The sequence below is a fragment of the Mirounga leonina genome, unplaced genomic scaffold, assembly GCF_011800145.1.
Source record: "Mirounga leonina isolate KUSES-001 unplaced genomic scaffold, KU_Mleo_1.0 Mir_125, whole genome shotgun sequence".
NCBI lineage: Eukaryota > Metazoa > Chordata > Mammalia > Carnivora > Phocidae > Mirounga > Mirounga leonina.
In genome coordinates, this window is record NW_023270305.1 from 73,205,750 (window position 1) to 73,232,439 (window position 26,690).

The 26,690-nt window shown below is 43.3% G+C and overlaps 1 protein-coding gene across 3 annotated transcripts in view; it reads left to right on the forward strand.

The window, feature by feature from the left end:
• The window catches only part of IL1RL2 (interleukin 1 receptor like 2), a 41,218-nt gene extending 19,235 nt beyond the window's left edge, over nt 1–21,983 (forward strand). For 2 of the 3 annotated variants that reach the window (XM_035001851.1, XM_035001850.1), the window contains exons 7-11: nt 5,601–5,730; nt 6,502–6,638; nt 8,367–8,510; nt 17,261–17,422; nt 19,111–21,983. In XM_035001851.1, the coding sequence (XP_034857742.1) occupies nt 5,601–5,730; nt 6,502–6,638; nt 8,367–8,510; nt 17,261–17,422; nt 19,111–19,478 (941 nt within the window). In that variant the 3' untranslated portion in view covers nt 19,479–21,983. Of the gene's footprint in view, nt 1–5,600; nt 5,731–6,501; nt 6,639–8,366; nt 8,511–17,260; nt 17,423–18,113; nt 18,235–19,110 lie in introns of all 3 variants that reach the window. The other variant, XM_035001852.1, reaches the window with a different exon arrangement.
• The last annotated feature ends 4,707 nt before the right edge of the window (nt 21,984–26,690 follow it).

Genomic DNA, 26,690 nt, shown 5'->3' on the forward strand with positions numbered 1-26,690 from the left:
TAGATAGATAGATAGATAGATGATAGATAGATATTAATTGTGCTTACTATGTGCAAGGAAGGAAAAGACATGATTGCAATTTTCAGAAGACACTGCAAACTTTTTAAAAAGGACTATATCAGATTTGAAAAAGAACAAATAAAATATCAGAATTGGCAAGTACAATAACCAAAACCAAAAACTCAATAAAGGGTTTAATGGCATATGAGACATCTGAAAAAAGGATTACTGAACAAAAATATAGGTCAGGAGAAAATGCCTATGATTAAGCACAAAGAGACAGAAGAATAGGAAGTACAGAGGTTAGAGAGAGAGGATACCCAGAGCTAATATGTATGTAATTGTAATCTCAGAAGAAAGAGAAAAGAGAAAAGGGGAGCAAAGGCAGTATTATTTAGGTGATAATCTGAGAATATTCCAAACTGATAGACACATTAATCCAAAGACTCTGGAAGCTAAGGAGACTCGGCAGGACAAATAAAGGCAAACCTACACCTTGAAATACCAAAGTGAAGCTGCAGAAAAACAAAGGAAAAATATCTTAAAAGTTAGGAAAAAAGGAAAAAAAAATCTGCTGTGCACAACAGTAAGCTCACTGTTTGAATTTTTGATGGAAATAATGGAGGTTGTCTGCTGAAAAAAGAATGCTAATTTTATAGTCAGTGAAAATACGACAAACCTAAAATGACAAAATTTGCTAACCACAATCTTACATTAAAGGAGCTACTCCAGTGTTCTTTAAGCAGGAGGAAATGTTTCTAGATCGTGAATCAGCTTTGTAGGAGGGAAGGAAGGAGCGCATGTTGGCATAAATATGTGAGTAAATCCAAATGAATCTTGACTGAATGAGGCAATAATAATGACGATTGTTCATGGAATTTAAAATATATATGAAATTAGAATTCACAACTGCATTTGCCTGTCTGCTGGGAGAAGGTTAAATGCAATTGCATCCTAATACTTTACATTCTCTTAGAAGACGATAGAAATAATCAATAATATCAGATTTTGATAAGTTCGAGGATCTATGTTTTAATATTTAGGGTAACACTAAAGTAATAATAATTTAAAAAATACAGCTTTATATGGAATAATAAAAAATAATCAAGAGGAAGGTAAGAAGGAATCCAAAAGAAGGAATCAAAAGACAGCAAGAAGGAAAAGACAGATATAGGACAGACGCTACAAATAAAACAAAACAAAAAATATATATATAAGATAGTTGATTTAAACGTACATATATCACCGATTACAGGATGGGCTAAATGCTCCAAATAAAGATCGTCATACTGGATTTGAAAGAAGAAATCAAAACTCTGGGCTGTTTACAAGATGCTGGAAGAGAAAAGACTAGAAAATGATATATGTTATAAACACTAACCAAAATAATGTTGGTATAATTATACAAGTATTAAAGTAGATCTGAAGGCAGAATGCATTATTAGAGGTAAACAGAGATACTTCATAATGATTAAAAGTTCAATGGTGAACCTGTAGATACATAATAACATGGCCTTAGAAGTGTGTGTGTGTGTGTGTGTGTGTGTGTATACACGTGCAGGAAGAGAGAGAGTTAGTTCAGGATTATGGAGAGAAATTAAGTCCACACTAATAATGGAATAATAATAATGACACTTTGCAAGGTAGCTGGTAGAACAAAGCAAACAGAACACCCTATAACGACAAACAAAATGTGCCCAACAGATGGCCTAATGTTCATATTATAGAGCCCTGAGCCCATCTACTACAGATTACACATTCTTTCCAAGCACAATAAAATGTTTAATAAAGAGACACCTGGGTGACTCAGTGGTTAAGTGTCTGCCTTCAGCTCAGGTCATGATCCCAGGGTCCTGGGATTGAGCCCCACATGGGGCTCCCTGCTCAAGTGGGGAGTCTGTTTCTCCCTCTCCCTCTGCCCCTCCCCCCAGCTCGTGCTTGCTCTCTCTCAAATAAATAAATAAATAAAATCTTTAAAAAGAAATAAGAAAAAAAAGACATGTTTAATAAAATCCACCATATATTGGGTTATAAAGCTAGTCTCAACAAAATCCAACAGATTGAAATCATATAAACTATATATTCTCAGACCATAAGACACTGAAGTTGGAAATAAGAAATAAAAAGACAGAATAACTGCATAGGTTGGAAAACAATCAAATAAAAAAAACCCTCCAGATAGCCCATGGATAAAAATAGAAATCAGAAAATAATTTGACAATGAATGCTCATGAAAAGATTACACCAAGTTTGGTGGGATACAAAGATTTGATCAGGACATACTTGATAGTCTGAATTAGAAAAGGAAGCTAGTTGAAATATCCATGAGCTGCACGCTCACCCCTGAAGACAGAAAAGGAGAAGCAAAATAAATCCAACAGAAATGGAAGACATGAGGTGAGCAGTAATAGCGGAAAATAGTGAAATAGTAAATGAACATGCAATTGAGTGATTAACAGAGAAAGAAGTTCTTTTTTTGAAAAGTGGAATGTGATTGCTAACCCCCTGAATGATTAAGAAAAGAGGGAAGGCACAATCTGAAGGAAAAAGAGGCCATCACCATAGATAATATACACATGAAAAAGGTCATAAAAGAATATTCTGGAAAACCTAGCGCCAAACAATTTGAAAATCTAAAAAGAAATGGGCAGTTTCCATAAAAATCAGCACAAAGGATCTGGCAAAAGAAGATACAGATTTCAGAATAGACATATGACCAGAAATGTAAAATCTTACCACAAACAGAATTCTAGATCCACTTGGCTTTACTAGTGAACTCTACAAAGCATTTAATAAAGAAATTTGACAGATTTAAACAAATTGTTTCACAAAGTAGAAAAAGAAGAAATAGTTGTTAACGCATTTTATTAGGTCCGGAAAATCTTGACAGTCAGACCCAACATGGACAAGGAAATTTCAGGCCAGTCTCATTCCTCAACACAGATGAAAAATTTTAAGCACATTATTAGCAAATTTATTTTAGCAGCATACCCAAAGGATGATACATTGCGGCTCAGTTAGGCTTACATGAAGCAATGCCAGGTTGCTTCATATTAGGTAAGTCTTCCTTTTATTTTACATTAACAAATTAAAGAAGAAAAAATACATTCGTAGATGCAGCAAAGTCACTCAGAACACCTGAACTAGGAATTTATTATTTAAAAAAAAAACTTCTAAACTAGGAATGTAAGGGAATGTCCTTAATCTGATTTTTAAAAATCTGTTTTTAGAAGCCCTTAGAAGAAACAACACACTTAAGACTGAACTATTAAACATATGTCCTTTGTTTTGAGGGAGAGCCAAAATCTCAACAAATTTTAGTTTTTGCTGAATTTGATAGGTTGATTATAATGTTGGTATGGAAAAAAGTAAAGACTGAATAATAGTCAAGATACTTTTAATGAAAAAGGACTAGCTGAGGGGATTTGTACCACCAGATTTCAAGATTTATGAAAAATCTACTGTAGTTTAGACAGTGTAGTTCTGATGCAAAGATAGACAACGGGTTAGAATTGAAGGCCCAGAAATAGATCCACCATAAAACACACTTGATTTTGGCAAGGTTGACACTGCTCTAGGTAAGGTGTGATCTTTTCAATAAACGGAACTTGACAATGGGATAAAGAATAAAATAAAGACCTGACCCCTTTCTCACACTATTTATAAAAATAATTTCCAGTGAGTTGTAGATCTAAAGAAGTCAAAATGATGCATTTCTAGAAAAAAAATCCTTCATGATTTGGGGTAAGGAAAGATGAAAAAAAAATAAAGACATGCTAGTCAATGACTAGTCTTGAGGTAAAATTTGATAAGTACGACTACGGTAAACATAGTAACTTCCGTTTATTGAAAGACAAGTCAACCTACCAGAAGGCGAGACAGACCGCTGTGACAGTTTACAACAGAGGGTATCAACACGGCCAATGAAGGTCGAAAAACGTGCTGCGGCAGGTGCAATCTAGGGCAATGCAAATTCAATCCACGGTGTGATGTCCCAACACACACATCGAGCTGGCAAAAATAAATAGACTGACAACACCACATACTGCTGAGTAGGTAAAGTAACAGGTGCTCTCCTACACCGCTGGTGGTGGAATCGTTCTCCAACCACACTGGAAAACGATTCGGCATCTCCTTTAAAGTCGCAGATACCCATAACCTAAGATCTACCGATTTTACTGGTAGATAGAGAGGCACATGCACAGTCACGTACAAGGGTGTGTATACAAGAAAGGTGTGCACCGTGCCCCGGGGGGCATGCAGCGGAGAGCTCACAGCAGCCTTACGCATCGAGGCAAACACTACAACAATGAGATGTGTGCATAGCAGCTGTACAAGAAATAAACAAGTGCTAGTGCATTCTCTTATCTGAATGGAGTCAGCTACATGCAGCAGCACGGATCAGCATCACAAACAAAATGTGGGCAACAGAAGCTACAGTTCAAGAGCAAATGCATAAGTGATAAAGTATAAAGTAGGCAGGGGCATGTGGGAGGCTTCTGGAGTTCCGGCAATATGCTGTTTTCCTGATGGGGTGAAGGTGGTATGGATGTGTGCTTTACATTTATGTTCTATACTTTTTACTATACATGTGTTATAGTTCATGATTTTTGAAAAATAAATTCCACCTAGGGGCGCCTGGATGGCTCAGTTGGTTGGGCTTCTGCCTTCGGCTCAGGTCGTGATCCTGGAGTCCTGGGATTGAGCCCTGCATCCGTCTCCCTGCTCATGGGGAGCCTGCTTCTCCCTCTCCTCCCCACTCGTGCTCTCTCTCATTCTCTCTCCCTCTCTCTCTCTCAAATAAATAAATAAAATCTTTCAAAAAAAAAAAACAAATTAGAAAAAATAAATTCCACCTAGAATAAAGAAACATGAAGTAGACTGTGTAGAAATAAAGTAATTTTTTATGTAGAGTAAATAGATGGGATATATTAGGCTCATGGAGCAAAATCAAATAAAAATAGAAAATAAATAGAAAAATCAAATAAAAATATAAAATTATTAAATATAATTTGTGAATGTGTGCAGTGGAGTCAGGAGAGGGGTCACGACTGGTGAAGTAGAAATATCACTGGATTTGGAAATAGAAAACCAGCGTTCATGTCTCATTTCTTTCTCTCTTGTGTGACCTTGGGCAAGTCACCAATCTCTCTGAACTTCAGTGTTCTCATTTGTAAAGTGGGCATTACAGCTCCTCCTCTTTCCTGATTGTAGGATGGTTTTGAAGATAGGAAGACTGAAGAAGACAATGCATGTGAAATACTTGGTCCGAGGGTTGTGGGTTATTGTTCAGCTGTGAAATACTTTGTAAAGTTCTTTGTTAAGTTTCCTAAGACTGGTGGTAGTATCTGTGTCCCTGATATTCAGGAGGACATTGGCCAGAAGCTGGTGGTATTTGGATATCACATGGATATCTCTGTACAGTAGACACTCTGGAAGGTAACTTGTCCCTTATCATCTCTGTCCAGGGAGAGAATAAAGTAGAGGAACATTGACCTCCAGGGTGAATTTTTGGTAATCAAAAGATGTTCAAGGATATTGTTTAGCTGATCACTTTTTTGTAGGCTTTTCATGTAACATTTATAAATTTGTTTTCATAGGCTCCCCCCTTACTGTGGACTGCAATATCACAGACACAAGGGATAATACAAATCTCCGATGCTGGAGAGTCAATAGCACCTTGGTGGATGATTACTACAGTGAATCCAAACGCATCAGAGAAGGATCCGAGTAGGTGTTGTGTTTTTCTGGCTTCCCTAAAAGCCGACAAGAATTTCCTCACTTACATTATTTTGGTGCTAGTACTACTTCTTTTAGATGCTTCTCACTGACCCCTCATCACTCCTTTTGGCTTTGCCTCTCAAAGATGTCCTCAGCGCTCGGCAGGGCTGAGCCTCCCCTTCAGAGAAGTGTGAGGGGCTCATCTTATCAACATTCCCACATCCTAGTTAGACAGATGAGGCAAAACATCAAGTATGGGCCTCACACAACAAAATCCATTTCTCTCAGCTAGTCCTTAAAACCAGCCTCCTTCCTATTTTGTTATATCATGAGCCATAAATCTTCAAGGCTCCAGTAGCAAAGCAGGGAGCAGCGTGGGGACTCTTGGGGGAGACAGGACTTAATCATGCGCTAATTACGTGGTAGAAACCCAATTTGTGGTGGTATAAATTGGGTGGCGTAAAGCAAGATTCACTAGTCCGAGGGCGGAAGAACTGGTGTTGGGCCCTGCAGGGTAGACAAGTTAGCCTATGTGGAGACAACCAGAGGAAGGCTCTGGAGGGTTCAGGATGACATCTGTCACTGTCCAGAAGAAAATGGAAATCCGGAAGGGCCACAACTCACGCACCTCACCGAGCTAGTCCGTGAAGCATTCCCAGGGTAACTGTGATGGCCTAAAGTGTTCTCCAGAGAGAGAATTTTATTCTCTGGACTGAAGATGATACACTATGCTGGGTAACTATGCCTCACATATAAATGGTTGGCTCCTTTCTTTTACAGATCCCACATTTCTTTCCAGAAACATATTTTTTACACAGTGAACATAACCTTCTTGGAAGTGAAAATGGAAGATTATGGTCATCCTTTCATTTGTCACGCCGGAGTGTCAGCAGCATATTTTATTTTAAAACTCCCAGGTAACGGTTCGGTGGGGTACACGCTGTTCAGAAGGTTCAAAACAATGACAAGGAGACACTTGGTGTGAGGCAGCAGAGTGATATTCAATAAGGAAACTCGACATTAATTTCTTGTTTGGAATTTGTTGGTTTCAAACTCATTTCCAGAGTGGGGGGAGGGGTGTTAATGCTCCTGAAGGCAATGAGTGACCAACTCAAGAATTGCCAGCCATCACTCCTGTCTACTTACCAGGGGCTTTATGAATCTCATAAATATTGCATGGCACGGTCTTCTTATCATGACCATTGCAGTACCAAGATCCCTGAAGTCTATACATTACAACTTCCCAGACCTGGGTCCTCCCAAAGGGGGAGGTGGCATTGTTGCTCCAAGATCTGGGGAAGGACAAAGAGAAGTTGGAAGGATGGGAGGGAAGGGCCAATCCATCTAATAGAAGCTAGAGGCTCAAACAGGTGGTCAGGATCAGATCGGGCGCCCGCGTGCAGAGCAGATCCACTTGGTTGTGCTGGGACTTAATCAATGGATTGCTATTTCTGTTGACCCAGAATGTGTTTTAGTTATTGTGCTTTATTGTATTTAAAGACATACTGCAGTGCATAGGGATGTCTTTGACCTCAAACTGTTTGCAACATGGTGTGACCTAGGGCAGGTCATGATAAACTCCTTAGGGAGTATTTTTTTTTTTTAAATGAATGTGTTCTGGGGGGTTCAAAGAAAAGACAATTTCCCCTTTTATCCCCCCCCCCCATACACACATACATACATACACACATTTTAGTGGAGACTGGAGCATCTGGAAGGGGCTGATGAAGGAAGTGGTGTATGCGGTGGATTCTAAGAATGGAGAGACTTTCTCTTCCTTTGTCCTTCTTCCTCTTTCCAAATTCTCTCCTTCCTAGAGCCTCCTTCCATGGCATCATTGTTTTGGCCTGTGGTAAGGGAGCAAACTGTACTGTTCCTCTTCTGGGATGTGTAGGAGCCTGTTTTCAGGGACTTGACATTCCAGGGGAACCGGTTCTGCTTCTTGGTCGTCTCCCACCCACAGCTTTTGCCATAATTGCTCTGCAGTGTGTTTGCAAAGCAGAGCAGGGATAGACACCCTTTCTGCCCTTTCAGAGACTGTGCCTTGCAGACAGGCCCCCGGCCTGGACCTTGTTGGCACAAAGAGGATGAGGGGGGAGTTTGGCTCTCTGCCAGTCTTCCGGAGACAACAGAGTTGGCTTTCAGGGGAGGCAGCTGATGGCTCTTTATTTACGACAGGTGCCCTGCTGCTCAATTTTGAGTGCCCATGAAAGCAGTTATGACAGTGGAATAATCAGGAATGTGCAACAGAACCACCGGGGAAGGTCTTCCAATAAACATGTCCAAGGCTCTACCTCGGGAGAGTCTAGTAGAGTTGGCTTAAGTGAGACCTGGCCGTGTGTGTTTTGAGAGAAGTCCTCATGCACTCCAGCCAGCCCCATCAGGAGCTAGGCTTCTGCAGAATTTCCCTCCTCAGGTTCCCAAGAGCACATTTGCTTTCTGAAATTCGTGGGCCACACCAGATTATTCTACTCCCATATACCTATTATATTTAACTGTAAACAAATATTTAAGCATTATCCTCATTGACCTCTAACCCATTTCCATTTGGCACTTGTAATGTGATCTGTATAAGTAAAGCATAGAGTTGACTCTTTGTTTTATCATTATTATTTGTTTATATCTTTATTTGCTGTCATTTGTAGCTCCAAATGTTCAAGCTTACTTGATAGGTGGGCTTCTCGCCTTGGTGAGTGCAACAGCATCTGTCATGTACCTCTACAACATTTTTAAGATCGACATTGCACTCTGGTATCGAAGTGCCTTCCATTCTACCGGGACCGGAGAAGGTAAGCGTGGGTAACCACCGAAGATTGTCTCATACTTGGCATCCGCTCATCCGTATAACCATTGTAAATACACTTTATCATATTTTACTAGCTTGCCTTTCATGTTGTTGGCAAATTGGGAGGAAGGACTCTCCCTGGACTTCTCATGCTTCAGGGAAACCATTGGTCCATGGTTACCAGCATTGTTCAGTCGCATGAGGCTTGCAGGCTAGTCGTGGCCGAGCAAATCTTTGCTAAGAAGCAGGAGCACGTCATCTTCTGGGTCCCACTGTGACTGTTTTAGAGAGGTTCTCACATCTACTGCTGTTTGCCAAGGAAGACAATTTCTCCTAGAGCATCAAAGGGCTCTCCATCCACGATACGTCTTCAGCACGATGGGCGCATGAGCAGAGTTTACGTTATGGAGAGAGATGAGCTGCCTGTGGGGGAAGCTCTTTTAGGCCCTGTACTTGGGGCCTGAAAGATTTAAGTCCCTGACTCGCAAGGCTAGAGAGAGACCTGGGTTTGCATCTGGTTCTCCCCTTACTCCCATGTGATCTTAGGAAGTGTTGAATGCTCTTCTCTTTCTTGGCTATAGAATGAAAGAAAAAAAGAAGCAAGGAAGAAGAGAAGGGAGGAAGGAGAGGAGGAAGGAAAGTAGGAAGGAGGGAAGGGAGGAAGGAGGGAAGGAAAGGGAGGAAGTGGGGAGGGAGAGAAAATGATCAGAGCCTGCCTCTCAGAGTATTGTAGGAACAACTGAGTTGAAGTCCAGGAAAACCCTGAGCAGGGACCTGGGGCACAAGGGGCACCCTGTAGTCTGAAGGCCAAAGTGAGCTGCCTCTGCCCCTTTGCCCCAGGTTTCAGCGTGGTCTCTGGAGCTCTCGTCCTGCCAGCACGTCTCAACACACAAATGCCTCAGTGCGGTCCTGAAACTCTGAGGAATGAGCACGTCCCACCATTGTGGTATTTTTTTCTTTTTCTCTTTGTTTTATAAGTAGGCTCCATGCCCAGCATGGAGCCCAATTCGGGACTTGAAATCATGACCCTGAGATCAAGACCTGAACTGAGATCAGGAGTCGGACACTTAACCAACTGAGCCACCCAGGCGCCCCACCCCCAACCATTGTGGTTTTTTAAAAACTCTGTGCTGTTTTCTTGTTGTCTCAGAATGGTTGTGGTCTATTAAGGCCTTGAAAAAAAAAAAAATAAGTCTGCTTTAATGTCCTCTGATTGGATGGAAAATTAATACACAGCCGAGAGAAGTCTATGCGCTTCACGTACACGGAAATACCCTCATTTATACCATTCAGGTCTGGAGACCAGCGATGAGGACTAGAGTTGGAGTTCAGGGAAGTGGGTGTCCAAGCACGTTTTATGAGTACCCACCAGTAAGAAAGGCATTATTTACACCGAGGGTCTGCTTTGCATATAAAACACACAGTACAAGTTGTTGTCCATCTATTTGAGAAAACAGGTGTCCTAACTTGGACTTCATTCTAAGGTAAGTTTCCGAAATCAAAACTGGCAGTCCCAGAGCAGTGTAGAAAGCAACACGTTCTTTCTTGAGGGCCAAATTCAATCGCGGAAACGCAACTGTGCATGTCCAATGCCTCTTGAAGCTTCTCTAGTGCTGAGGCCCGTCGGCTGGATGTGGGGTCCCCTCGGAGCCTCCCTGTGGCTATGCTCCTGCCTGCGAATGTGGCAGAGGAGACCAGCACACCACCACTTGCTTTCTGTTTACTGACTGACTGGACACTGCGGGGACTTCAGTGGTGTTCCCAGATCTCTGGTCTGGGTGCGCGTCTCACTCCATGACTCACTGTGACTCCCAGGAGCATGAGAGCCGAGGGCCAGTGCAGCTGCCTGCTGGTGAGGTCGAGTTTAGCAGGAAGAGAAGAAAGGAATGGTGACTCACCCAGAGCAGGGGAGCCGAGCAGATGACAGACTCAGGGAGCCCCACCCTCTGCTGAGACTGGGCTCCAGCCCAAATTCGGGCTGAGAATTTGGACATCGGGGCTCACAGTCAGCCAGGGCTCCTTTTTTTTCTTAATTCAGAGAAGTACTTGCATACTTTATGACTAAATCTCTAATCTCTACAGCTCCATCTATGAGAACGACCCCTGTAATTCCTCTCTGAGTGTTGGCTTTGACAATGAGCTAGAGATGAGACTTAAGATTTGTCCCTGATGCTATTTCCAGCATTGTGTCCCTGGGAGATATTTTCTGAGTTATTGGGGGGAACCTGTGGAGTAAGGGGTGGCAAATACAAATGAAGAAATAGACAAATTGTGTCCTTCTTATGACAAAATATTTCCCCAACTAGATGAGTTACACTTTATAACATGAGTAACAGGTGGGTATAGCTCAGTTTTACTGAGTCATCAACAGCCCTAATCCATGAGTTCTGTATGTTCTCTAGTAAATTATGGGAGTTACTTTAAAAATTCTCCTTCCGGGTGTGCATGCGTGTACAAAAATAAAAGGGCCAGTTTCCACATCTAGAGAGATTTGCATATGTCTCACCGCCTTCCAAATAGGTTTGTGGAGAACATACATGTAGAACACAACGATTAAAAACAAAAACAAAATAAGTATAGTGAATGGAGGGTAGAATGGTAAAATAAAGCTTGGGGGTAGAATTAATGACAAATTCCGGACACTTTTTAAAGATGAGTTAGCTTTAGAAGTAAAGGTAAAAGCAATGACAAGACACATTATGTGCTGTTCACAAATGCACTTCAATTGCTTACGAGAGCGCGTAGCTTTTTCTGGGACAGTTTTCCAAGGAAAAGCTTTTGTAGGGAGACTCATTTTTAAAGGGTGTAATATAATGCATCTTGTCTGCAACAACTTTCCTGTGGTAAATGTAGTAGCATGTTGAATGTGGCTTTTCTTCTAGTGTCTTCCATGCTAGGGCTAAAATGCCAAACCTCATGCAATCAAGTAAAAGCACTTATGTGAAGACCAAACTGATTCTGTCTGATTTTTCCATTGGTTCAGTCTGATTAGGTTTGAAACTTAAGAAAAGAAAGTAAGGGGTTGAATAATCTTTAAGCAATCTCTCATAAACATTAATACATCCCAATAGACTTTTGTATTTCTGCCAACGGCCAATAAAGGCATATGCAGATGTTTTAACATCAAAATTAGGGCTGAATGTCTTCAGGAAATTAAAGGAGCTTGGCCAGAACCTAGATAAACTGTCTAGGTTTATCCACTATATAAAGGCAAGTTGTGGGAGTATCTGCTAACAGGCCCTTTCCTTAAAACACTTACTAGTAGGTCTACGTTTCTACAGTTTTCTGGATGAAATAAACAGTTGGGGGGGGCATGTCAAACTCATCATTATCTATTGCCATTCATTGTTACCTTCCCAACCGCTCTTACAGTTACTATGGCTGGGAAGCAAATTACCTCAAAACTTTGTAGCATAGAGCAGCCATCTCTTTTGCTGATGGGTTCTGCGGGTCAGGACGTGAACAGGCACAGCAGGGATGGCCTGTCCCAGCTCCATGATGTCTAGGGACCCCTCTGGAGGACTGGCAGTTGATTTTGGCTATCAGTTGGTGGCCTCAGTGACCAGTGCCCTCTCCATGTGGTCTCTGTGTGGGTTACTTTGGGCTTCCTCATGGCACGGTGATTGACTTCCGAGGGCTAGTGTTTCAAGAACAAGAGAGCCAGGAAAAGCCATATTTTCTCTTACGACTCAAACCCTAAATCTATAGAGTCAATTCTACCACATTCTATTTATCAGGGCAGCTACAGAGTCCTCATCAATTTTAAGGGAATGGAAATAGATTTCACCTCTTTGTGGGGAGGTATGGTCGGTTCTGAAAGAGCATGTGGAACTGGAAATATTGCTGGGGCTATTTTCTTTTTCTTTTCTTTTTTTTTAAAGATTTTATTTATTTATCTGAGAGAGGGAATGGGAGACAGAGAGCATGAGAGGGGGAGGATCAGAGGGAGAAGCAGACTCCCCGCCGAGCAGGGAGCCTGATGTGGGACTCGATCCCGGGACTCCAGGATCATGACCTGAGCCGAAGGCAGTCGCTCAACCAACTGAGCCACCCAGGCGCCCCTGCTGGGGCTATTTTCTGAAAAAAATGCAGTCTGACACACTTGCAAGGGACTAATCAGGTATATGCTTTGTGACGTTTCCTCCTCCTGATTCTCGTCTCAGCCACACCAGAGGGAGTGGTGGACTTGGATTTGAATCAAGGCTATGCACTTAGCAGCTCAAAGACGAGAAATAACACAGCCTTGTCTGTCTCAGCTCCCTTTCCCGTAATCCAGGGATACAAATGTGACCCTCACAGTGACCGTGACGGGCAAAGCTGGCAGGCAGTTGTCTGAGAGCGCCCTTCAAAACCTCAGGCAGAGGCTAAAAGCAAAATGGCCTCAGCTTGATATTTTTTGCTAGACTGGTGAATAAAGGACGAACTGATCATTTGGAAGTGATGAGAACCCACTGCATTTTTGAGAATAAGCCACAGAGGTTACATTACTACCCAAAAGCTTAGAAAGAAAAAAATAAAAGATGACCCAAAAATTGGGAGCATTTTGTATTTTGCTTTTCGAGAAGGTGTGAGAGTCCCTTGCTGCCTAAGTCTCTTCTGTCTCAGAGTCTGCATTTGCCCAGCATGGAGCACCTGTCTTTTCAGACACCTCGCCTAAAAACAGGGAACGTGGAACACAGTCAAAAGAGAGAATTCACTCAGCAAACATAGGGTTTTGTTTTGTTTTGTTTTGCTTTTTAATGAGAAGGAAGAAAGAGAAATGGCCTGAGAGAAGAGAGACACCGTGGCAGGGTTTCAGACAAAGGTGGTGATGAACACGGATGTTTGCTGTAGTTTACAGACCAAGAAATACTGTATTCATTTGGGAGGCTCTGCTATGTGATGAGGAGAATGCCAACCCAACCAACCCTTTATCATAAAAGGATTAAATATTATCAAATTTTTAAGGACATTTAAATCCTTTTTAAAATGTTTAAAAACATAAAGCCTTTATGAAATCCTAAGAAAAAATTTTTTTTTCATATGTCCCCTGGCTTTAGAAAGTCAAGTATATGACATTAAATTTAATTCAGAAAAATATCCACTTATGGAGTGGTGGTATAGACTAGTAATATTGAAGACGTTACAGAAGGAGTTTTAGCTGGGTTGGGTTTCTGCCGACTCCAAACACAAATTAATCATCCCTTGGGTACCTGCCTTATGACTCCAATTTATTAAAAAGCTGAATCAGCTCATGATCTAAAACTTCTCTCTCCCCTCACAGATTTAACCTTCTTGAGCCTCTGTAAAATCAAGCTCCATTCAGACATTTGGCAACTACTGATAGGACCTCCTCTGTCTCAGTTCCTGCTCCAGGCACTGGGGGTGGAACCCCACCAAAAAAAGTCCCCATTCTCATACGGCTTCCTTTTATGACAGGGGTTGGGGAGACTGAGGAAGAGTGAGTGTGCATGGATGCCCATGTGTGTGTATTACCATTTCCACAGGATGGCCAGGAATGGTGGGCAGAGACTTAAAGGTTGTCAGTGGTGGTTGGCGTGAGAATTTATTGAATGGGAAAAGGCTACAATGTAAACTCTAAAGTTCTGTACACATTTTAACTACAGATCTTCCTTGATTTATGATAGGTTATATCCCAATAAACCCATTATAAGTTAAAAATATCATAAGTTAAAATGCACTCAAGGGCACCTGGGTGACTCAGTTGGTTAAGCAACTGCCTTTGGCTCAGGTCATGATCCTGGAGTCCCAGGATTGAGTCCCACATCGGGCTCCCTGCTCAGTGGGGAGTCTGCTTCTCCCTCTGACCCTCCCTCCTCTCGTGCTCTCTCTCTCTCACTCTCTCTCAAATAAATAAATAAAATCTTTAAAAAATAAAATAAAATGCATTCAATGCACGTAACCCACAGAACATCACAGCTTAGCCCTGCCTACGTTCAATGTGCTCAGAATACTTACATTAGCCTACAGTTGGGCAAAATCATCTAACACAAAGCCTATTTTATAATCAAGGTTGACTGTCTCATGTGACTGATTGAATACTGCCCTGAAGGTGGGAAACAGCAGGTGTATGGGGACAGATGGTTGTCCGTGTATCGACTGTTGACCCTGGAGATTGCGTGGCTGACTCGGAGCTGAGGCTTTTTACACTGCCTACCATAAGAGAGAGGAGAGGACCGCATATCACTAGCCTGGAAAAGATCAAAATTCAAAATTTGAAGTATGGTTTCTCCTGAATGTGTATTGCTTTTGTACCATCATAAAGTCAAAAAATTGTAATCGAACCCTCCTAAGTCAGGGACTGTCTGTACTATTATTTAGACAAAAACTAGAAGTATCCAAGATTTTACCTTCTTTCTTTGGGCTCAGAGCCACCCTTCTTTTCAAGTCTGTTCAATCAAACAAACTTCCATAAAAAGGGAATAAAAAGGGATGACTTCTTCTTGGGTCCCATTAGGTTAACTGTGAATTTCCAAATAGCCTGGAGCTCAAAAAAAATATCACATTTTCTAATGAGATGTTCACTCAAACCTTCCAGCCCTGCTAGAATTTCTTACTCATTCATATGACCCCTGAGTAGAGCATAAGCATCCCCCTTCCATGTGCTTCTCAAGCTCTTCCCCTTCTTGGACTCTTTATCCTCCACTCCTAGCGCCTCATTTTTTTCTAAACCCTTTAAAATCCAGGAACTGCCCTCCATCCTTTATGAATTTTCCCCAAGAGTTTCATGCTATGGGGAAGTTTTGTTTCTTTCCATCTCTCCTGTTCATTCAGCCATGTGATCTTGTAGCGCCTCATGTTTTTATTTCCAAGTCTCTGAATGGTCTTTCCAGTTAGATCTTGTGTCTTGTTCATCTGTCCAGGGGTGAGCACAGTGACTGTTACCTGTGGTTGGTTGCTCAATTAATGCTTACCTCATTCCAGTGATGACGAAATGTGCTGTTGTATTGGACTTCTCTGTACTGCACAGCAGATTCCTGGAGTCTGCTCAGAGGCTTGGTCTCTACAATGCCGTGTGCAATTGCAGTGACAAAATTCACTAGTGGGTCTGAATCACAGAGACTTGGCCCATTTTGCCTGGTGCAGTTTACGACAGTCCGCCATTGCACAGGACCCATCAAGAGTGAAGATGATGGAGACTCCTGCTTTCAATTCTCATTTTCACCATGGGGACTGGTGGACTTAGAGTCAAAGGTGTCAGGTTGGAATTGGGGCTGGGTGACCTTGGAGAAGTGATTCTTATGTAACGGGGATAGGACCACCTTCCTCATAGGTCAATGCCAATGGGGTAGGAATACCAATTGTAACTGACAAATCACTGGAGGCTCAATGTGGATAAATCTGAGACTTAAATTCTTCAGGGAACCTAGTCATAAGGAGTAGAAACCCACACTTTTGTGAGTTTTCCCTCCAGAAGCCTGACTTGGTTCTGACTGTAAATATCAGAGAAAAAAATCTCTTTGTGCTTCCAGCAGGGGGAGGAGAAAAATCATTCTGAAATATCCTAGAGCACTCAGTTCTTATTAACAAGGCCTGCCCTCAGGAGAAACTAGTTAATGAAAGCCTTACCCGCTAAGGCATTATCAGAGTCTAACTGACCTGCACAGGAGGAAATATCCAACTCCAGCCCAATCTAGCCAACCTGCCCCACCTAAGTGGGGATAAAAAACGGAGAAATGCTTGTGAAGTTCATAGTCCAGAGTCACTAAAAGACAGATCTAATCACAGGACCATAGAACATGTCCCCTCCCTCCACACCTCACCACTCTGTAACTAAAGGCCAGTTTATAGCACTTTCTTTTACCGATACATTCTATCCAGCTCTCAGAGAAAAGTATAAGGCATATTAAATGCACAATTTGAAGAGAGAGCAAACTTGAGAGCCAGAAATGGCAGGGATGTTGGAATTATCAGACTGGGAATTTAAATCATCCCTGATTAGCATGCTAAGGGATCTAATGCATAAAAGCAGACAGCACACAATGACAGATGAGAGATGTAAGCAGAGAAATGAAAATCCTGAAAAGAACCAAAAAGAAAGCTAGCAATTAAAAAAAAAAAAAAAACTGTAACAGAAATGAAGACTGCCTGTGATGGGCTTACTAGTGGAGTGGACATGGCTGAGCAGAGAATCTCTGGGCTTGAGGCTATCACACTAGAAACCTCCAAAACTGTAAAGCAAAAGGAACAAAGACTGGGGGGAAAAAAAGAACAAAGTATCCAATGAGTGTGGGACAACCACAGAAGGTGTAACATAAATGTAATGGGAATACCAAAGGAGAAGAAAGAGAGAAAGGAACATAAGTATCTGAAACACTAATGACTAAGAATTTCCCCGAATTAATGTCACAATCCAGGAAGCTCAGAGAATACCAAGCAGGATGAACAAAAAAACAAAAACCTAGGCATATCATTTTCAAACCACAGAAAGTCAAAGGTAAGGAAAAAAAGTCCTAAAAGAAGCCAGAGGTAAAAAACAAAACAAGACATTACCTATCGTGAAACAAAGATGTGAGTTGCATTCACCTTGTCCTCAGAAACTATGCAAGCAAAAGAGCATTAGTGAAATATTTAAAGTGTTGAGAGAATGAGAACCTAGTGTGGCAATGCTTGGAGCCAAGGGAGCCAACTGGGTACTCTGAAGTCATTGAACCCAAGGGAAAAGGACATCATGGTAGCAAGTCAGACTTTCGCTCTGTTAACATAAGAGAATTTGGTAGGAATAATTCTGAGTTTATCCCATTTCCTTTTCAGATGGCAAGCTGTATGATGCCTATGTCTTATACCCCAAGCCTCAAAGAGAAATCCAGAGCCATGAGGTGGACACGCTGGTGTTGAAGATTCTGCCCGAGGTGCTGGAGAGGCAGTGTGGATATAAATTATTTATATTTGGCAGGGATGAATTTCCTGGACAAGGTATGTTTTGAGTGAAGTGTAAAAGCCACAAATAAAAAGGAAAGGGAAGTCTCTTTTCCTTCACTTTAGAAGTGGTGGGGTGGGAGGATCTGCTTGCTTTCCCCAAGGAACCATGGGGAGTCTTGCACCTCCTCAGCCCACAGCCCCTGAGCCGAGTTAGGACCAGCTCTCTTCTCTCTGGGGCTCATTCCTGTAACAGGATAACCGGGATTCCTGGTTGAAATAATGTGACTCTCACTATGAGTAACACGAGCAGTTGGCTGATGACAGCCTTGGCCAAGGGACCAAATGGAGAAAAGAGGTCATTTGCCCTCATGCCCTTGAGACTAACTGCTGAGTATTCTCCATCAGTTCGAATATGTAAATCAGCTCATGTTTAAAGATGATTTTATAAACCTTAACTGCCCAGGCTTCTCCTACATAAATAAAATAGAATTTATTTATTTACGTCTCCCTTTGAACAAGAGTGTAGCTTTGGGCAATGAAGGCAACATCTCTGAACCTTATCTGTCGAATGGGGAGGAGAATACTTCCTTAACTCGGGCGACAGAATGAAATGAGGTAAAACCTGAGTGGGGACCAATATGGAGCTTAGCGCATATTAGACATTCGACAGATAAAGTTTCCCTCTTGACCTACATGTTTTCTTTCTTGGAACGCTATACAACAAATGGCTGAAATTTGAAATAAGCATCCTGCACTAGTCAAGAGGAAACCAAGATGACGACTTTACAGCATTTGGTAGTGGCCTTCTCTGGGTCATTTGGAAAGGTTGCTGAGTACTTTGGATTTGTAGGTTGCCCATATCCGTGGTGAGTGACAACTATATCTCAGCCCGCATCTTTTCAAGTTATAAGATCAGCCTCCATGAGGAACTGAAAATCTGATCTAGTGCTCGCCATAAATGTGTGGAAGACTTCAAATTTCATAAGCATATTCTTTCACTCACTTATTCAGCAAATATTTATTGAGCACCTGCTATGTGCCTTGTAAAATTCTAGGGGCTAGAAAAATAAGCCAAAGAGAAGAAGAACATGAACTTGGGGAGGTCACAGTGTATTTTTATATTCTAAGAAAAAGGAGGATATAGAAGTTAGTCGTTATGCTAAAAAAGACCAAGTTTCATCCATAGCTGGATATTTCCAGAACTCTCCCCAAGAAATCATCAGGGGGTGTTATTTAGTTTCAAGTTAGTCCTATAAATCCTGGGCATTTAGCTAGCTACGAAGCCCAAGAGGAAAACACAAATAAAGATTCATACAACTTTGGAACTACCTACATTTTCCCTGTCCTTTTAAAATCTATTTATTTAAAAAATGTGTTCATCATCTAATATATACTAGACCTTCAGTTAAGTTGGTGATACAAAGTTAGGCACGGTAAGACCCTTGTTCTGGGTAGGTCACGGTCTGTGGGTGCAGTCAGTGGGCTAAGGAAAGTGACCTATCAGCAACTAACTACCAAAAAATATGACTTATGAACACAAAGGACCAATTTTTCAGGGAAAATCAGGAAGGCTTCACAGAAGATAGGATATATGTTAAAAAAAATCACTTTTGTTACCCATTCCTAAGTCACATTTATTTTAAAGCCCATGTTGCCTTTATCCAGGGCCCATTTCTAATATTCTCAGAGATCGATCTAGGCTCTTCCACTCCTGAGACAGTCTGCATCTTCTTTATTTGCAGCAGTGGCCAATGTCATTGACGAAAACATCAAGCTGTGCAGGAGGCTGATCATCATCTTAGTTCCTGAATCCCTGAGCTTTGACTTGTTAAAGAACATGTCGGAAGAACAAATTGCAGTCTACAATGCGCTCATCCAGGACGGGATGAAGGTCATCCTGATTGAACTGGAGAAAGTCAAGGACTACGCGGCCATGCCGGAGTCAATTCAGTACATCAAGCAGAAGCACGGGGCCGTCCAGTGGAGTGGGGACTTCACAGAGCAGTCACAGTGTGCAAAGTCCAAGTTCTGGAAAAAAGTGAGGTATCACATGCCACCCAAAAGGCCGCCACCATCTTCTTCTGCCCAGCTGCTGAAGCACACGTCCTGACACCTCCTGGCTGGCTAGTGGGGGGCCAATGTGGGGTTGGTCACCCGTGATGGCGTGGTCGGCATGGGGTGGCTCATGGTTGGACAAGGACACATGGCATTTGGGCAGTCGGCTTGAAGCTTGCCGTTGTGTACTTGTTGCTACAGGTCCTCTGTTTGCTGCTCATTTTGATCAGAGCTCCTTCTTTAGGGAAAGGCATCACCCTTCCAGAAGGCCCTCATTCACTTATGGGCTCTGATGAACACTCCCTGAACACAGAGCAGATGTAGCATGTGAGCCCCTGGGGAACGGGACATGGAGGACTGTAGAGCGGCAGTTGAGTTGTCAGGAAGTTTGGTGCGTGGTGTGGCACCCATGGGGCCAGAGATGGAAGTCAGGGGATGGCAGGAGGCAATCTGTGGGCTTGGGGAGGGCTGGCAAGGAGAACCGCACTTTTTTCGTGACCATGATTTTAGCACACTCATACTGGAAGCCACTGAGTGGTCACACAGACCAGTGGGGACCAAGTGTGGCCCCACTGGGATTGCCCATTAATCACCATCCTGTTGGGCCCCAGCCTTGAAAGGAAAGGATTTGTCAAGTCAAAATAAGTAACAATTCACTTGTTTTTCCAGCTGGCCAAGAAGGCTGGGATTCTGAGCAACATGTGAGAGAAACAGCGCACCAAGATGATGCGATTCTGGTCCACGTAAAACAAAGTAATCTTTCAGTTAGCCAGCGTCCCCTCATCACAGGTCCATTTATGATTTAACAAGGTGCAAGGACTTTTGATGCTCAAAATTAGCTGTAAACTCATCACTACTTTCAAAGACCCCCACCTGAGGAGCTTAGATAGAGTCCACGTCTCTCGTTCTGTGGCTGATGACATCAAGCCCTAACAAGTGGCCTGCTGGGGTCAGAATGTTTGTGTCCCCCAAATTCACATGTTGCAGTCCTAACACCCAGTGTCATGGTATTGGGAGGTGGGGCCTTCCAGAGGTGATCAGGTCAGAAGGGTGGAGACGTCCTGAATAGGATTAGTACTCTCGTAGAAGATACCCAAGAAGTCCATTGCCACTTCGGCCATGTGAGGACACAGCAAGAAGTCTGTGATCTGAAAAAAGGTCCTCACCTGACCACGAAGGCACCTGTTCTCAGACTTCTTGTCTCCACAGCTGTGAGAAATTAATTTTTGTTGTTTGTAAGCCACTCGGCCTATGGTATCTCATGATAGCGGCCCTAATGAAGAGTCCATGGGGGCTGGAAGGGGGTCAGCCAGTGGGCAGGACAGGGGAGGGGGAGGTGGGGAGGAGCAGGAGGGGTGAGAACAGGGACCCCAGCATGCAGGGAGGAGCAGAGTGTATGGGGAGCAGGGAAAAGGACCAGGGGCTCTGTGTCCTTCTCGGGCTGCCGATTGCATAAAGTGTCTGGTGGGACTTTGTCATCTTTCCCAAATGGAACTCTCTCCCTGTTAAACACTACCTCCCCCTCTCCCCTGCCCACAGCCTCTGGCAACGTTCTGCTTTATGTGTCTATGATTTCGGCTCCTCCAGGCACCTCATGTAAGTGGAATCATACAGGATTTGCCCTTTTGTGCCTGGCTTATTCCACTTAGCCATAGGTCCTTAAGATTCACGTGTAATATTTGCTTTTTGTTTCATTCTTCTTATGGAGTGCCCCCTCCCTTCTTTCTTTCTTCCCTGGGTGAACGGTAGCAGGTATCGATTTTATTATGGTGACAAGGGACAACCAACAGAAATAAGAAGCTCAGGAGGATTCTTCTAATCAGATGTTTGTGAATTCTTTGCTTCTCGGTTTCTGTCTCCAACATGGGAGTCGTGATTTTTCATGGAGAATTTGCCAGTTTAAGTAAAGGAAGCTGCTTCTCTTGGTGCACCCAGGAGCGAAGTGATGGTGGCTGATGTGTTCCTCCTTCTGTTCCTCTCACCCCTGAGTTTTCTCTCCTCTGCTTGGTACCTGGAGATTGCCATTGATGCTGGAGAAGGCTCTATGGCCACAGACATCAGAGGGGCACTTTGCCCTTCACTGTGTCCGATGTGGAGCCCATCCCCTACAGCCTTCCCCTCCCTTCCAAGCCCTTTCTCTCCAGAGAGTGAAGAAAGGCAGAGCAGCCCCACGAGTCAGGAGACAGGGTGAGACCCTGGGATGTGTCCTCTTGTCAGGCTGTCCCAGTTGCCTATGAATTTTAGAAAGAGATTCTCCAGGATTCTTCAGTGACTAACCTTTTATAAATAAATGACAAGTTGAGGGTGTCAGAAAAAAAGAAAGCCAATCCATCAGAGGTAAAGGTATTTTCTGAAAATCTGTGACTTATGGGAGACCGGTACTGTTGGTGAATTTCTTAATTGGAATGATTTTTTAAGTCAAAAACTTCCTTCCCCTCCAACCTGTGCCTTTTTTCTTTTTGTCTAAAAGTATGTAAAGCTGTATTATTAATGCAATAACATGAATGAATTATATCCGCACATTGCAATTCTGTTGTTATTAAATATGTTTTGTGTCCTATACAAGAGGTGCCTTTTCTCAAGGGTTCTGGCCTTTCATGTATTTGGACATGGTGCTGGTGTTCTCAGGCTTGAATATACTCTCCTAGTGATGGACCAAGTGCTCTGAATCAGGATTTGTACAGTACAGCCACATGGCTTCAAAGATGGATAAAACTTGTCTTATCCCAGTAAGTTCTGTCCTTTTAAACAGTGGCCCTTTCTGATAATTTGGGGAGCAATGTGGATATCTCCCTAGAAAAAATGTACATACACACAAAATTTTGGCTGCATTTTGAGAAGGTTGACAGAGTTTTTCAAGCTCCTCAATGGGACCTTACAGAAGGTCCCCAGGCTGTGGGAAAAAGACCCCTTCCCTGGAGGGACTTTCATTTCTGTACTTATAAGATGTGATCTCGGAATTTTACATGGTTCTGTGTAGAGATCCAGTGATAAACGTGCCGAGTGAGCCATTTGGGGGTCCTCCTAAAAGTTGTTTGGAAAGGAACACAGACTTGGGATTTTCGTGGTATTTTAGTCATCATCTAGACCAGGGCTGCCTTACTGGTCTGCCACAAATGAGCTGCAGGTCTCCGAGGACTGTTACTCCTGAGATATTTCCTCATGGCGTGTCTGGAGCTGTAGGCCTTACCTGTGTGTGCACCATGATGTAAAAAAAAAAAAATTGGGAAACAGATCCTAGTCAGATAGGGGCCGGAAGAGTGAAGGGAGTAAACTAAAGACGCTTGATACTTGGTGGCAGAGCTGGGACAGATGTCTCCTGTCTTCTCACTGTGCCGTGGCTCTTATCCTACGACAACTTTTCTGACCCTCTCAGTCCTGTGACAACAGCCACTCAATGGAACTAACTCCTAGAAATCTGAGAATGGGCTTCTAGAATTACACAGTTAGGGCTTCAGAGTGATTTCCCTTGATTTACTCTGGGCTTTGTCAGGATCACACACATTTTTTGTTTGGTCTTGTTTCTACCTGGCAGTAAACAAAACTGTAGCATTTAGGTTCATACAAAATTTAACATTCAGGATTAAGGATTTCTTCAATAAGTTTTACCTTTCTTGAATGGATCCATCTGAATGGCTAGAGGTTTTAGATGAGAGAGGTCAGTGAAGGAGGCTATGTCCTTTCCTGGGACAGCTTTATCACAGCTAACACAAAGCACTGGAGTTAACTGAATTTTACCTCTTGCCTGGAGCCTCATTACCACTTGGGGGCCTGGGGGTCCAGGGCTCTTCCTAGTGGGGAAGAGCTTGTATTTGAAACTTGACTTTTCCACTCACTGTGGGGCCTTTGAGAAGCTGGTCAACCTCTCTGAGCTTGTCATCATTCGGGGTTGATGTGAGGAAAAAAGAGATGACATAAGTGAGTATGGGCATGATAAGTGGTTGCTATTTATGGACAGATTGGACACACTTGAAAGAACTCTGGTCATGATATTCAGGGGAAAAAGTTCAATTGAAAGGGAAAAAAAATCCATTGGCACTGAATGTTTTGCAGTAGGCAGCTCATGGCTTTTGGAGAATCCTAAATTTTCTACTAGCTTCTTAAAGTCACACACACAAAAAATACCCCTGGAGACGGGGTGCTCCGTATTGGCATCGATGGATCTATGACTGTGCCCCAAGCTGTGGGCTCTCGGCTGGAGTAATTTTCCAAACCATCCTGCCCTGTCTGCTGGCTGGTGTCCTCTTCCACATATGCAGGGACCCCCAGCCTTCCTGATCCCCTGGGTATCCACACAGGAATATCTGCTCTGATGGAGACTTTGATTATTGTCCTTGCTTGCTGCTTGGTCTTGATGGTGGGGAGCTCAAGGAGCTTTGAAGCCTCGTCCTGGGAGATGAGTGCCAGGAATAAGCTTCAGCAATACTCATTCTACCACACAGTAGCCCAGGCCAGAAGAGTATTTGAAGGAAGTACCTGAACTGGGAAGACCCAATTGACAATCCTATCCCTCTCCTGGGCCTCTGGAGGATAACGCTGTTACCCCGCCCCTGGCCTCAAACCCGTCCTACCACCTCTTAGATCATGTTCCCTTCCCCCTTAGACACTCAGTAGCTGTGATTCCAAGCACCCTGCTACGGTACTGGGGATTGTTCACTTCTTTTCTCAAGGGTTTCACCCGAACACTCCTAAAATGAGATTTCACCCGAACACTCCTAAAATGAGAATTGACAATTTGCCCTGAAGACTGCTTCCAGAATTTCTGTAGCAGGGGATCAGAGGCACTCTTTGGTTGGGGGGTGGTGGTGGGAGAGAAGGGCTTGAAGTAGCATTTGTGTCGACAGCCCTTGGTCCAAAATGGAGAAACCATTAATGACTCATTAATGACTCATGTCAGAGAATGGGCTGATTCCTAACAGAGATTTCAGGGAAGGGGTGCTGGAGTTTCACTGAGCTCCCTCCATTTTATTCATAACGCAGTCTCCAAAACGTACATTTCCACTGTTTTGTGGGTGTTCTTTAGCATTTAATCTCAGCATTTAGACCCATAATTAAGCTGCTAGAGATCAAGGAGCATTAAGCCTCATACTAAATATTTGTCATTTTGAATACTTGGTGATACCCATCTCATTTTCCATTTTATTATTATTAGTTTACTACTTTGAGCATTTCCATTGTTAATTTCCATGAGTATTTAATGGAATAAAGGGATACAATCTGGTAAAGATATAAGTAATTGAATTGCCACTGAAATGGTGGTTAGAAGGTAAGATTTATTTGCCAGCTGATGGACTCATGTCTAAGTGTGCATAAGAAAGAAGATTTAGATGTCTGTGGATAATGGACAAAAAGGCAGATTATATGAAAGCTGAAGGTCACCACCCATTCTCTCATGTCTCCCCAGCGGGGCTTGATGAGGTAAAAGAGGCCTTCACCCCATTCCTTGGGGGCAGGCCCCAGGTCTCTTGGGATAGCTTGAGGGGACAGGACTGACCTGAGGGCAAGGGTGAGAGGTGAATGGGTCAGAGGAAAGATGAAATATAGGTGTTGAACCCCTTGGTTACCTTTTGCCTCACCTTCCTATAATGAGTCAGCCCCAGAACCCACTTCCTTTGGTTTCTCCCCCTCAAATACTGTGAGTCTGCCCATGAGAAAGTCCTGGGTGAAGATTGAGTCACATCAAATAAAGGGCCCAGGAAGGTCTGGTCTTTTCCCAGAAGGTCAACCGAGATAAAGACACACGTGAAAGTGCTTGGCAACCTCACAGAGCTACAAGGAGCTATCTGACCTACATGGGGACTGGGGGGCACAGACCCTCAGTGTCTTCTGCCCCTGCTGAGCCCCACAGTGACTCAGAGAGCTGCCTGCTGTGGCCCAGTCCGTTGACCTTTCCTTGGCTCTTGATCCTGATTCATATTTTCATAAACTTTCCTTCAACACATGCTTTGTTTGGTTGATTTATCCAGGGCTGTGTCTGGAAAATTAAGAAAGTGGAAAATTCCTCCCTGGCTTCCCTCTTAGAATAAAGACTATCGATGACAAATCCATGATGTCTAGAATAAGTGACTGGGAGTGACGCTGGCTCTCACAGCTGCAGAACATCAGGTCTCAATGGCTGGAGGCCACACATCTCAGATGGAATTCTTCTGGGGTCCTTGACGGATGGGAACCCTTCTCCCTTCCATACACAGGTAGCTTCGAAGGGGTGCTGCCATTTGCTTTTTTTTTTTTTTTTTAAGTTTTTATTTATTTATTTGAGAGAAAGAGACAGGGATTGGGAGACTGAGTGTGGGGAGGGGCAGAGGGAGAAGCAGACTCCCTGTGGAGCAGGGAGCCCAACGTGGGACTCGATCCCAGGATCCTGGGATCATGACTTGAGCTGAAGGCAGATGCTTAAATGACTGAGCCTCCCAGGCGCCCCTGCCATTTGCTTTAATAAAAGTCAAACCCTAGTCCTCAGAGAGAGAGATATTCTCCCCTTAAGAAAAGAAATTAGACCCGTAGCCCTGGCTCTTGTCCTCCAGAGTCATCTTTCTTCAGAGGCTTTCTTATTAACAACACTTGTCACTGTCCACCTTGGATGCTCCGGCCTAACTACCGTTGACTAATTCCTAGGAGCACAGCTGACATCTGCAAGGACCAAAAAGATTTTACAGGAGGAGAAGAGATAACAAAACAGAATGGAATCAGGGCTTCTGGGTGGCTCAGTTGGTTAGGCGACTGCCTTCGGCTCAGGTCATGATCTCAGGATCCTGGGATCAAGCCCCACGTCAGGCTCTCTGCTCAGCAGCGAGTCTGCTTCTTCCTCTCCCTCTGTGATCTCTCTTACTCTCACTCACTCTCAAATAAATAAATAAAATCTTAAAAATAAAACCAGAATGGAATCTACAGGGATACACCTTCAAATGGTTTGGGCTACAAGATACAGGTTTTCTTGTCTTCCTCAGGAGACTACTCAGCCCTCACCTCCTCCCACCTCAGAAGAGGAGAAAGCACATCTTTTCCAATTCAGGCCCAGAATGGGCTCAAGGCGGACACCCAGCTGAAAGACGTTGCACCAAAATGTTTTTCGAGCTTATGCTGTGTTTTGCTCTGTTCCTTCTCTCCTATGTGACAGCAATCTCTTGCTGTGTGGTGGGGCTTCTAGCAGCTCAGTCACGGGGTGGGGGGCGGAGTTGGACATGGTGAGAGCTGGTGGAGCATCACCACGGGCCATGGTAGGCTCAGTCCTACACGGAAGCCTGCACCCTAACAGTGTGTCCCCCTT